At 52.2% G+C, this 13,462-nt stretch overlaps 1 protein-coding gene across 1 annotated transcript; it reads left to right on the top strand.

Annotated features, from left to right (window-relative positions):
- The first annotated feature begins 527 nt into the window (after positions 1-527).
- Positions 528-10,081, top strand: fbxo38 (F-box protein 38). Its single transcript, XM_084698454.1, has 22 exons — positions 528-964; positions 1,794-2,055; positions 2,270-2,403; positions 2,575-2,738; positions 2,830-2,995; positions 3,403-3,678; positions 3,824-3,917; positions 4,108-4,238; positions 4,512-4,682; positions 4,782-4,924; positions 5,614-5,824; positions 5,988-6,194; positions 6,384-6,683; positions 6,801-7,132; positions 7,262-7,643; positions 7,791-7,891; positions 7,974-8,076; positions 8,286-8,452; positions 8,658-8,803; positions 9,093-9,196; positions 9,340-9,453; positions 9,606-10,081. The coding sequence occupies exons 2-22, from the start codon at positions 1,925-1,927 to the stop codon at positions 9,782-9,784; spliced, it is 3,756 nt and encodes a 1,251-aa protein (XP_084554580.1). The 5' UTR covers positions 528-964; positions 1,794-1,924; the 3' UTR covers positions 9,785-10,081.
- The last annotated feature ends 3,381 nt before the right edge of the window (positions 10,082-13,462 follow it).

Genomic DNA, 13,462 nt, shown 5'->3' with positions numbered 1-13,462 from the left:
TTGGCTTCCTCTGAGGTCCCCAGGTGGTTGTAACTGCAAATCACCACAGGCAATGGCATGATTTAAAAGGTGAAAGTTGAAGGCCGTATATTTGTCAATGACACCAAATATGGAAATGTTGTAGCCTACTTTCTATCTTTTTTTCATAGATTTTTTATTTTAATAAAAAGAAAAAGAAATCGTTCTGTTTGCACACAGTAAATAAACATTAACAGTATTTTAGGAATCTACATGGATGTTTTTAGGAATGTCTCTTGACTTCGTTGAAGAATGGACTTCTATCGCCATCTAGTGGTATTTTGGCAACGTTGACTGTTCGACTGATAATTTTACTTTTTAATTAGCGTTGGTAGAAAGGGTTTTTAGACATATCTCCTAATTACATATTATGGACAGTTCTAATTTTGTACCTTTCTATATCCACACTACCTTATTGCCATTCCAGGACCATCGCCCTGCGGCCCTGCCCCCACCAACAAGAGAGAACGTGAGATAGCTAAGGGGCGGGCTTCCTCTTACTAGGATGACGGAATCACGTCGTTCTGAACATCAGAGAGAGCATCAAAGTGCGAGTTCATCATCTTTCACATCTAAGTTGTTTATACCTCTCGCTGGAGAAAGAGACTTTCAGGTCTCAGTTCCTGAATCAGTTCTGATTCAGAGAGTATCACCGATAAAGCGCATCAGACAGCCCGACGCTGCCACAGAAGGCGTTAGCTTGTAACTTCATTACTGTAGTGTCGGGACGGGGAGCTAACAGCACTGCTACGTTAGCTTGCTAGCTCTAGCTGTTGACGGCAAGGCATTCTGTAGCATACATACTTGCTTGCCTGCTACAAGATTTGACCGCTTGGACGTTTTAAAGAAGAAAGTGAACTTCATTGTGTTCCAGCTCCTACATTGGAGTTCTGCTGGAACGACTCTACTTCGCCCCTATCTTCATGAACTGTCAATAGCACAAAAGGTGATGTTGTTAACCTAGTACCCAAGGTGCATGTTGGTCCTAGCTTCCCTCTAGCTCGCTAACACGGTACGATGTGTTGTTTGCCAACCCTAACTACTAGCTAGCTAACTGGCTAGCAGTTAATAGAAAGCTAACGTTAGCTAATGTTTGTGTTCGTGCCTGCATTCTCATTACTTTGCATGCACATATTTAATGTCTTTGTCTAAGCTGCTCGTTTGTTTCTGTCTAGTAGTGTTTTATTATAATTAGGTCTCTGGCTTTAAATTATGGTAGCTGTAACAATCTGACCACCCAGTTGTAATGTTGTCTAGGTCAGGGTTTCAAGGGACATAGCCTATCCATCTAGTAGCTGCATCATCATTAACCAAGCCATAGTAACAATACCATGCTAACATTAGCCCTAGCTAGCTAGGTTGGCTAGCCTGAGCTAGCGGGGTCTCTTTTATATGTATCAATAGTTATTATGCGCCACAGCAAACCGACATGTTGAAGAGACATGACAAGATGATATTTGACTTGCCCATTAGCTAGCGTCATATATATTTCAGTTCCATTTGAAAACGTTTCCAAATATAAATACAGTAGCTAACTAAAGTATTGATGACATGCCACGCTGCTGTGCTGTTATCGTCGTGTGTCACTATTGCGTCTGAAAGTTCCGAGATATGGTAAATGTCATCACTATCCACGTTAACAACTGCTAGGTCTAAACCTAGTTGCCTATATCAAGAGTTACATCCCTTTATTTTGTTTTGTCATCTCTTTCCTCTATCTTACCATTGAGTGACTGTGCAAAAACTGAACCCATGTCTCTTTTCCATTCTCATAGGCTTGTTGGTACAAAGCGAGTGTGACTGCAGGTCAGGGTACATGCCTGAGTAGGGGCTGCTGGGCTGAGGGAGGCAGAGAGAGAGTAGCCTTCCCTGGGTGTGGGTGGACCTGCTGCCCCCCGCCCTGGCCATGATGGCCCCCCGGAGGAAGACCAGCAGGACCCAGTTGGCTGGGGGCGGCCAGGCAGACCCCCCCAGGCTGGAGGAGCCTAAAGACTACATCAACGAGCTGTCACACGAGGTCCTCTGCCACATATTCAGGTTGGTATTGGCCTTAGCCTTAGTGCTTTGGAGAAACTTGCGCTGCTCTGCCTCCCTCTCTCCCCGTTTGTCTTCATTCCCCCTCCCTAACCATAAAGCTACAAATCCCATAGCTGTCCCCTTATAACTATACATTTCCCATTGTAAGTATTTATAACCCTATACCCCCCCCCCCCCAATAGAGAGATGGATAACCCGATACCTTGTCATACAGGTACCTGCCCATGCAAGACATAATGTGCATGGAGTGCCTGTCCAGGAAGTTGAGGGAGGCGGTGACTCTCTACCTCAGGGTGGTCAAGGTGGTGGACCTGTGTGCCAGCCGCTGGTGGGAGTACATGCCCTCAGGTAGGCTCCTGGTTGTCACACTGCTGACGCCCTTTCTGCTGTGGCAGTGAACGAGCATCCCTCAGCTAATGCCTAGTGTTGTTGCTCTCCGGTGGCCACTAGCTACGAGTGCTACCACTAGTACTCTTTAATGCTACATAGGCATGACTTGGTGTCCGCTGTGCATGTCAGGTTTCACAGACTCCAGCTTCCTGTTGCTGCTGAAGAAGATGCCTGACCTGGAGCAGCTTTATGGGCTGCACCCTCGTTACCTGGAGCGCCGCAGGGTCAGAGGTTACGAGGCATTCAGTATTCCTGGCGTCCTTGAGGCCCTTCAGGCCTGTCCTAACCTTCTGGTGCGTCCTGTGTGTGTGTGCGTGCGCGTGTGTTCAGATGAGCCGTCGTTGCGTGTGTATAGACCTGACGTTCCCCCTCACCTATCTCCAGGGTGTGGAGACATCTCACCTAGAGTTGGTGGAAGCCATTTGGAACTACATGCCCCAGGTGCACATCCTGGGAAAGTTCCGAAACCGCAACGGAGCCTTCCCCATCCCCCCCGAGAACAAGCTTACCATCCCCATTGCAGCCAAGATCCAAACCCTGCACCTTGTCGGTAAGTACACTGCTCCAACTTCCTTTCAGCTGTGGACTAAAGGATTGATTTTACAGATAGCGGAAGGTTCTAGGGCAGGGGTGTCAAACTCCGGTCCTCGAGGGCCGCTGTCCTGCATGTTTTTTAGATGTTTCCCTTATCCAGCTCACCTGATTCTAATGAATGGTCGTTATAACAACCCATTTAATTGAATCAGGTGTGTTCGAGCAGGGAAACATCTAAAACATGCAGGACAGCGGCACTCGAGGACCGGAGTTTGACACATGTGTTCTAGGGGTTTGGTTGGTTCCAAGTTAAGTGGTTGGTTTTAAGGTCAGTGCTTTGGGTCTAGGGCTGGTGGTACTCTGGGTCTAGGTACTGGGAGTTGTATATGTTCATGTCCTGAACCCCCATCTCCTCTCCCCCAGGGGTAAACGTTCCCGAAATCCCCTGTGTGTCCATGCTCAGACACCTTTACCTGAAGTGGGTGCGTCTTACGAAACCCCAGCCTTTTAAGGACTTCCTGTGCGTGAGCCTCAGGACATTTGTGATGAGGAACTGCGCCGGACCAACTAACTCCCTGAAGTACGTTCCCCTGGTAACGGGACTGGCCTCGGCCCGTAACCTGGAGCAGCTGGAGCTGGTGAGAGTCCCCTTCCTAGGGGGGCTGATACAGCATGTGGTGGAGGACTCCTGGAGGTCAGGTACGGAGGGGTGTGTGTGTGTTCTGTCTGTCTGTGTGTGTTACTTGTGTGTGTGTGTGGGGGTTATCTGTCTGTGTGTGTTGTATTGTGTGAGTCTTTTGCTTATCAGCTAGTCCCCTTACATCTGCATATCTCTGTGTTCCAGGAGGATTTCGTAATTTGCACACTATTGTATTTGGTGCCTGTAAGAACGCACTAGAAGTAGACCTGGGCTACCTCATCATCACTGCTGCACGCAGGTAAGGTCCCCGCGAACTACCAAATCATAATCACAACTAGAGGTATCTCTGACCACAAAAAAGCTCTGTCAAAAGACGGGCAATTCCTAATTTTTCTGCAAGCGCCCTTCAACCTTTAGTACCGAATGAAGGAGCGAATGAAAAGTGCAGTGGATGCAAAGCCTGAGCTGATTGTGTCTTTTTTCTCCAGGCTACATGAAGTGCGTATCCAGCCTTCCCTAACCAAAGATGGCGTCTTCTCTGCCCTGAAGATGGCAGAGCTGGAGTTTCCCCAGTTCGAGACGCTGCACCTTGGCTACGTTGACGAGTTCCTGCTGCAGTGTAAGCCTTCCTGACTGCCTCTCTCTCTCTCTCTCTCTCTCTCTCTCTCTCTCTCTCTCTCTCTCTCTCTCCGTCTCTCTGTCTCTCCGTCTCTGTCGCTCCCTCTCTGTCTCTCCCTCTCTGTCTCTGCCTTTCTCTCTCTGCCCCTCCCGTCTCTCTCCCTCTCTGTATCTTCTTTATTTTCCCTCTGACAGGACAGGGCACTGGAGAATTGGTACATGCATAAGACATAGAGGTTAAATGAGAAACTAATTGGCTGTGTGTGTGTTTCAGGTAAGATGAGTCACTCTGAGCTGGTGAAGTACGGCCTGGCTGACGTGATTGAGAACCCGGGCATCATCACAGACATCGGCATGAAGGCTGTCAACGAGGTTTTCTCCTCCATCAAATATCTGGTCATCTACAACTGCCCCCACCTGCACAACCCCCACACATGGATCACAGGTATACAATACTGGAACACACACTCACACACCAGCAACACACCCAAACAGACAAACCCCAGTAACTGTGTGTGTGTGTGTGTATGTGGTTCCTCTATAGACCACTCTCGGTGGAGCAGGCTAGTGGACCTGACTCTGGTACGTTGCCATGCCATCAAGCTGGAGTCGTTCAGCCAGTTCATCGAGCTGCTGCCCAGCCTGGAGTTCATCTCCCTGGACCAGATGTTCAGAGAACCACCTAAGGTAGGATTGACCCGGAATACACAATCACCAGCCTGGTCACACCTCACACATGACTGAGAGCATTTTAACCCCAGCAGATTATACCCCTTTTCCACCAAGGCAGTTTGAGTGCTGGTTCGGAGTCGGAGCCTACTTTCAAATCCGTTCTTTCTCTTTCGACACCCAAAGCACCAGCTCCGAATCAGGGAAAGTGTTTATTAAGTAGCACATTTTGAGTTTGTTTAGAACTTATGGAAGTTATAAAACTTATAGAAGTATGAGCCCATATTTAACACAAATGTAATACACAAACACTATACAGCAAACGTTTCTAAAACGTTTTGCTGATAGTGCCAGTGTTGTCATACTGCTGCAAATCCAGAGTATTGCGCGATAGCCAAGAAAACCGGCGTCTCAATTTGTTCTCCATCCTCTGGGTCTTGCAAGACCGTTCTCGCAAGGATCCTTGTGGATCCGTTTGTGTTTGGCGCTGCCGCGGGACAGATGAGACGGACACAGTGACGCAAGACCTGGCTCTGTAGTGGCTCTCTAGCCCGTGGAAAAGCAAACCGGTTCTTTAGAAGGCTCGCAAATTAAACCGGCTCTAGCACCAGCTCCCAACTAGCTCCTGGTTCACGTTGGTGGAAAGGGGGTATTAGAAGCTCAGACATGAGTAGCGCTGTGTGTGTGTGTGTGTGTGTGTTCCTCAGGGATGTGCCCGCGTGGGTCTGAGCGCTGGGACCGGCATCGGGGTCTCCTCTGCGCTGGTCAGCAACCAGAACTCCAACAATGACAACGACAACAACAACAACAACAACCACCACCAGAACAACAACAACGAGGCAAACCTGCCCCCCCCGCCCCCCCCTCCTCACAACCAGGAGGCCCCTCCTCCTCCCCGACAGCAGCACCCCGCGGAAGGTAGGCTGCTCGGCTTAGAACATCCTACCAGCCGCTGAGAACAGGCCTAACATATAGCAGCTGCTCATAAGAATGAACCGCTGGTTAAAGCAAGGTTGCTAACGGGGTTAGGAGGCTATTACAACACAGTTCAAATCTGTGTGTTGCCACTGTGTTGCTGCAGAGCTGGCCGAGGTGAACGGGCTGGATGGGATGGAGGGCCTGGGCCAGGAGGACCTGCAGCCTGAGGCCAGGCCTCTCCGTGGGGCCGGGGAAGAGGCTGTGGAGATGGAGGCGAGGGCAGTGCGAGCGGAGGAGGTGGTGGTGGTGAGGGTGGAGGCCCCTGGGCCCAGCCAGCCCCCGGACCCTCAGCCGGACGAGGAGCAAGCAGGTAGCGGCACACGACGTCAGACTGACACACCCAACTCCCACTGGTTTGTGAAGGGGACGGCCCTTTTGAAATCGCGTCCAGGCGTATTCCCCGCGCTCGCTGTCCTTTCTCACCGTCTTTTCTTCTCTGGCCTTTCTTCCTCGCCCCTGTCTTTTCATCTCTCTCTGTCCTCTGGTCTCTCTGCCCCAGGTCCCAGTGGGGTCCAGAGTGTTCTGAAGAAGCCCCCTGTGGTGATGTCAGACTCTGATAGCGAGGAGGAGGAGCCGGCTAATAGGCCACAGTCTGCTTCCTGTCCCACTCCCATTCCCTGTCCCCAGCACCCCTACAGTGGGGGAGGGGCTACTGAGGCAGCCACGCCCACACCAAAGGCCACACCCACGTGCAGGACAGGCACTGCTATTGGCCAGGACCCCCCAGCCCCCCCCAGCAGTGAGTGTTGCCGAGCAGATGAAGTGACAGGTAGTGTCTACAGCATGGCTTGTGTGTGCGGTACGTACCAATGTGTGTGCGTGTGTTGTTTCAGTGTGGGTTCTTGTTATGTGGTATCTGTGTGTGTGTATAGCCTCGGCCATCTAAGTGTGTGTGTGTGTGTGTGTGTGTGTGTAGGTAAAGGGAAGACCCCCCTGCGCAGGCGAGGTCTCGCCCTCCAGGAGCCCAGCTGTGAGAAGGGCTGTCAGGTGACCAGTGACCAGATCAAGGCTGACATGAAAGCAGCCACTGAGCTGGGGGACAGGGGGGCAACGGGGACCTCCGCCGGGGGGGCCACCTGGAGCACCGCCGGGGGGTCCGGAGCTGCCTCTGGGGGGTCTGGAGCCACTCGGTCTGGAGGTGGTGGCTCTGGAGCAGGAGAGGCTGGGGGGGCCGGCTCCACCACAGGAGGATGTGTGTGTTCCATACGCTGGAGAGAGGACTCAGCCAATCAGGAGGACCGAGGAGGGGAGGGGCCTGGGAGAGGAGGGGCGGGGCCAGAGAGGGGAGAGGAGGGGCCTGGGAGGGGAGGGGCAGAGGGAGGGGAGGGGCAGAGGGGAGGGGCAGAGCCTAGGAGGGAAGGGGCGGGGCCTAGGAGAGGAGGGGCGGTGGAGGAGGAGAGGAGCGTGAGGGCGGGTTGCTACTGCAGCAGGGTTCGCTACAGCCCCGCCCCAGGGGCAAGGACTAGAGGCCAGCCTTGCCCCCCAGACCCTTCAGCCTCTCCTGGGGCAGCAGAGGGGGAAAGGGTCCCAACCAGGAACCCAGGTTGGCTGGATCCAGCGGAGGAGGCAGCAGGGGGCAGTCCAGCCAGAGGAGGGAGCGTGGCAGGGGGGCTGAGAGAGGGCACAGAAGCTCCAGGCTCCAGGGGGGCCAGGGGAGAAGAGTCTGCCCAGGATAGGGGCCCCCGAGACGGCTTCCCCAGGAGGCCACTCACCCGAGCTCGGAGCCGACTCTCCTCAGTCCCCCTGGAGGCAGAGGCTGGTGAGACACTCCGTCCGAATAAACTCTGGAAGGTTCTGTAATACTACTGATGATGATAATGTAACTCACGTCGTCTGTTGTGTGACCATGTGTGGTGGTTATGTTGATGTTGAACGGTGTTGGTTGATGGGTTTGTTTGTTGTTTAGATCTGTCCAGAGCCAGGCCCAGGGTCACGGTGAAGAGGAAACGAACAGCCGACAAATCCACCAGCACCTCGGACCCTGTCACTGAGGACGACCACGTGCAGGTACACACACACACACACACTATACAGGCATAGTCCTGACCAAGTTTTGCTAGACCCTGATCGTGTGTGTGTGTCTCCCCAGGTGCTGAGTCTGAAGTCTAAGAACTTGGTTGGCATCACCCTCACCAACTGTGGCATCACGGACCTGGTGCTGAAGGACTGCCCCAAGATGATGTTTGTCCATGGTAGGTCTGCTCCGCCCTGACACCGGCCATCGTAACACACGCACACCGTCATCTTTTTTAACGCCGGCTCTGCACTTCAAAAAAACACCATCACATAGGCTTGCATAGCGGTGTGTTTAAAGTGGGAGTCTCTCCACTCTCCTGAGAGCTGCCCCTGTGGACCATGCTCAGAGTGTGTGTGTGTGTGTACTCTACCTCCCCCCCCCCAGCTACACGCTGCAGGGTCCTAAAGCACCTGCGTGTGGACAGCGCACCCATCGTCAACCGCCTGGACTTTGCCCAGTGTAAGAAGCTGGACATGGAGCAGGTCCTGGATCAGATCCTACGCATGCCCCCGGAGAGGAACCGCATCATCTACATGCGCCCCATGCAGCAGGTCAGTCGGGATGATGTCATCCACCCGCGCCCGAGGCAGGAAGTCAGTCATGAGAAGTCACCTTCCCATACCAGATCGTATTTACATATCCCTAAAAGAGAAGTAACCGGAAAAAAGGATACAACTCTTAAACGATGAGCATTTTTGTTTTGTGTGTATGGTTGAATGTGTCGTGCGTGTGTGGCTTGTGCGTCCTGTGTCCCAGATCGACTCCCTAGCCCTGGAGAGACAGCTGTTCCGGGGGCCCTACCCCTACCACATCGCCCTGGTCCACGAGTTCAGCAACCCCCCCAACGTACGCAACAAGGTCCGCATACGAAGCTGGATGGACACCATTGCCAACATCAGCCAGTAAGATCAACAGACGCGCATGTAGAGAAACAGACTCTCAGACCGTCCACCAGGAAGACATGTGTACACACACACACACACACACGGTGTGAGTCCTGTTATTCCAACTCCAGCCAGCAGGTGGTGCTGGTTTCCTGCTCAGCTTCAAGCGTAGACAGCTTGTTGGCCGGAGTCATTGCTCCCGTCTCTGGAGCAGTCATACTTCCTTTCTGACTTCCTGTGTCCGTGTAACAACATACACACTCGCACATATCTAAACACTGACAGCCTGTGTGTGTATGTCCGCCAGGGAGCTGATCAAGTACGAGTTGTTTCCCGAGGCGACGAGGACGGAGGAGGACGTGAGGAAGCATCCCAGCTATCCGTGGGGCCGGGACATCTACACTCTGGAGGGTGAGACAGGAAGTGACCTCCGACATCATGGCATGCTCTTCCTGTCCTGCAGGAGATCCGATGATACTGGACGGCGCTTCTCTGTGGCAGCTTGTTGGCGTTTCTGATGGCGTGCGTGTGCGTGCGTGTGTGTCCGTTAACAGGCGTGGTCGACGGAGCTCCCTACTCCATGATTACAGACTTCCCCTGGCTGAGGACCCTGAGGACAGCAGACCCCAACAGCTACGCCCGCTACGACTTTGAGGATGATGAGAGCAGTGAGTCACCCAGCTGCGCCTTCCCACACACACACACACACACACGCACACCTACCTTAGTAGACAGAGGAACGCACCCCTCCCGTGTAAACCCCTCATCCTTTTCCCCTCGCCACACATCCACGTGACACGCCTCCCTCCCCTCCCCCCAGCCACCATCTACGCCCCCCGCAGGAAGGGCCAGCTGTCGGCCGACATCTGCATGGAGACCATCGGGGAGGAGATCTCGGAGCGGCGGCAGGCGCGGCGCGGGGTCTTCCAGAGGGTGGTGGTGGTCTTCATCCACTACTGCGATGTCAGGGGGGAGCCCGTGGACGACGACTACATCTAGGCCTGTCCCACCCCCTCCTCTTCCCCTCCACCTCTGACTGTTACTCCACCGCTAGAGACTGCGCTGTGAGGCGGGGGATGGGGGGGGGGGGGGGTCTCTAGTTGCCTTGTTTTTGTATTAGCTGACCTGACTTTGCAGAAGAGGTGAGTGGGGAGAGAGATTGCTGACTGGTGGTGTGTGTGTCTGTGTGACTGAGTTCTGTCAAACAGCTGCTCCCCTCTCTGTCCTCCACCACTACTGCTGCTCGGTGTGTGTGTGTGTGTGCGTGCGTGAGAGAGACAGAGAGAGAGAGAGAGAGAGAGAGGGGGGGGGGGGGGGGACATAGAGAGAGGGGGGGGGGACATAGAGAGAGGGGGGGGGGGGGGGGAGAGAGGGAGGGGGGGGGGGTGAGTCCACTGCCAGAGGCCTACCAATAACTTTCCCCCAGACCCAGGTCGCTGACAAACAAACAAGACGCTTGTTGATTACCTCAGAGCTGGCACTTCTGGTTCAGATTGGACTGGGTCAACTGAAAGCAAGTGCTCCAGGAGTGTGTGACAGTGTTTGTAAGAGTATTTCACCCCAGGTTTTCTAACCCCCTCCCCCCCCTCCTCCACCATGATAGAAGTGTCCTTTGTCTGCTCTGAGACACAAAACAATTTGGTCTTAGTTTGTTCTCCACATCAGATTTTTTGTGTTATTTATTTTCTTTTAAGTTTTCCCGTTGTTGTGTGTGTGTGTGTGTGTGTGTGCATGAGTGGTATATTGTTTCAGAGCTTGTGTGGCGATTGTGTTGGTATAGGATGTGTGGCACAATTATGCTAACCCAGGAAGAAGAAACCAATGAATAGAATAAAGAATGAGCCTGATAGATGATGGCTGCCCAGCAGAGCAGAGAACACCTTCACTGATCATCTGGATCTATGGGGTGGACCAGTAGCTTCACAGTCTGACTGAAGCAGAGGACTAATCCGACCCGATCCTTATACCGTAAGAGTTTGCTGATGTTCAGACAAGCCAATGAGCTCTATTGTGACAGGCAAGATCAATTGAGCACAGATAGATATTTCAGGACCTTTCATGTAGTGTTTTGACCCAGGTTTGGTGGAGTGGCTTTGTGGAGGAGGCCAGGCGGGGATGTTAGAGTGGTCCCCTCTGTAAGAGCCTGTTCAAATCTCCACGCCACGTCTCTCAGCGCGTCCTGGCCGGGCGTCCGATCTTGGACGACTCTTTCCTGCAGGACTGGGATTTAGTTCCAACAGACCAGGAGACGTTGGACCTGTAAAGGAAACGTGCAGGGGTCACACGTACGCTCCTTAGGATACTGCTGCTACTGTGGGAGTGGACCTGGAGCTCACCCTAACCCTGGATGCTGTGGAAAGGGTGGCCATGTCTGTCGTTTGTGACTTCTGACGATTCCTTCTGCTTCCTGTCCTTCATGAGAGACAGGACGTAAGAGGTGGCATAGGCATCAGGTCTCTGGTGGGGTTGCTGAATCAGTATATTGTGTCATATTGGGACTGTCATCATGGAGGCTTGTATGAAGCACACTGGAGTTTCGGACCAACAGAGGTATAATGATGATGATGCTAATGAAGATGGGGGGATAATGACGTTGAAGATGGGCCCATGTTTGCTGCTGCTGTGTGTGTGTACACGTGTGTGTGTGTGTGTGTGTGGTATAGGTGCCTCCCCCCTCCCAGGCCGTGCTCATAGCTCCGGCCATGTCTCTCCTCTGTACAGACCCCGGCCAGCTGGTCAGGCAGGACACAGCCCAGTGTACAGACATCCCTGTGTCTCGTTGATCTTCCAAGATTTGTTTTATATGTTTATATATAAAAAAAACAACTATTTCACATAATAAAAAGGGAAAACAGAATCAAATGCACTGCGTCTGTGTTATTGTGTTTGTGTGGTTTGGCTTTCTGAGATCTTTTTTTTTTTTTTCGTCTGAGATTTGGTTCCTTTCCACCCAGAAAGCCAGTCAGATAACTAGTCTGTGTATTGGGTTGAACTGGGATGAAGGTAGAAGAAACGGAGCTCTGAATGACACACTCAGGAGAGTTAGATTTCAACATCTCAGATTACCCATGAGCCTCTCAGCAGGACAGAAGACAGACTCAAACATGCCCCTCCTTTTCCTCATCTACTTTCCTCTTCTTCCTGCTCCCATCTCATCCTTCTGCCTCTCATCCTCCCCCAACCCCTCGCCTCCTCTTGCTTCACTACTTATATCATCCTCCTCCTGCCTCACACTCACCCGCCTTGGACATATCTATTTCCTCCATGTCTTCCTGCACCCCCCCCCCCCCAGCCAGGCAGCGTGAGCAGGTCTGGACTCTCTCCTGTCTGGGTGTTTATCTCCTGTGACACACGTGAGGTGTGCCATATCCACGAGCCGTCTCCTTCGTCTTGTCTAAGCAGGAAGACGGGAGAGATTTGTGGAGGTAGGCCCAGCACATCTCATACACAAGCTCACTCGGTTACACACGCACTAACACATTGCTGTCTTCCTGGGACCTGTGGTGTGTCTAGGTGATGAAGCTGTGTCATCTTCAGATGCTCCTATCCTCCAGGGAACAGGAAACACATAACCCTGTAATAACGCTCAAACTGGAAGTTTGTGCCAGTAAGTCATCCTCGTACATCAGCTGATTTTCGGGAGGAGCTCTGAGAAAGACACATTCTCTTCCTGATTCCCAATCTGGCTCTCTGATTGGCTCCCGCGTTAAAGGGCCTCAGTGTGCCAGTTGGAACGTAAACATGGTCGTCAAGGTTGTTGACGCCTTGGAGATGCAGACAGCAAACCCTCCAAACAGGTTTCTTCTCTCGCTGTTCACGCTACAATTACCAAAAGAGGCAAGTTATGTCCCCTTCAGAGTAGCTGGAGCTGAACTAAACCTGGAAGAGACAAAGAGAGAGGGAGAAGAGTAAGAGAGGAAAAAAGCTGGTTGTACTTTGGCCTCAAGAGGAAGGAATCTAGGGTCCAGATAGAACAGATATCAGTGTTTGCACTAATATGTCTATTCTTTGCTCGTGTGTGACTCTTAAAATTCCTCATTGTCAATATTTTTCTTCCTTCATCTTTAACTCTCCAACACAACTTGTGCACCCTCTCGCTTTCTTCATGGCATTAAATGAGTCTGCAGGGTAACAGCCTCTTGTGTCTTCCTTTGGAAGTGCTGGGTTTGTTCCTACAGATAAATTGTGTCTTTCTGCTGAGGGCTGATAGATCTACCCTTATAAGGACCTTGTCCTGCCACCTCTGTCTGTCAGTCCTAGACCTGTCTCTCAACGTCAGCCTGCCTGTGTGCCTGCCTGAACGCTTGTCTATCTGTCCCCATGACCCCATCTCTCCTCCACCCACACCACCACCTCTTCTAAAGGCTCCTCTACAGCCTCCCCTCCTTTTGGTGTCTGGATCTTCTTTGGGATTCTGTCGCCCCCTTCCTCCCCCTTTGACTCCACTGAGGAGAGATAAACCTGAAAAATCGCATTGGATGCGAGACAGACCAGGGATCTGTAGTCTTCTGGCTGAACTCAGACTGAAATGGAGCTCAAACTACACAATCAAACTCTACTGTAGTTGGGTCTTAACAGCAATAGAAAGGATTTTGTGAAGTGCTTTGGCCAAAGCCCTGCAGCTCTGATGAAGAAGCTTACTGGAGTTGGCTCTGACCAAGATCATGAGGGTCTTTG

The sequence above is a fragment of the Hypomesus nipponensis genome, chromosome 1, assembly GCF_054491055.1.
Source record: "Hypomesus nipponensis isolate SF chromosome 1, ASM5449105v1, whole genome shotgun sequence".
Lineage (NCBI taxonomy): Eukaryota > Metazoa > Chordata > Actinopteri > Osmeriformes > Osmeridae > Hypomesus > Hypomesus nipponensis.
Note: the sequence above shows the minus strand (reverse complement) of the source record. Positions and strands in the feature narration are given on the sequence as shown.

Bases quoted from the DNA above. Each gene is read 5' to 3' on its own strand.
- fbxo38 (XM_084698454.1), top strand. From the start codon at position 1,925: ATGATGGCCCCCCGGAGGAAGACCAGCAGGACCCAGTTGGCTGGGGGC. The intron at 8,453-8,657 runs GTCAGTCGGGAT...CCTGTGTCCCAG, and splicing joins ACATGCGCCCCATGCAGCAG to ATCGACTCCCTAGCCCTGGA. The intron at 9,454-9,605 runs GTGAGTCACCCA...CCCTCCCCCCAG, and splicing joins CTTTGAGGATGATGAGAGCA to CCACCATCTACGCCCCCCGC.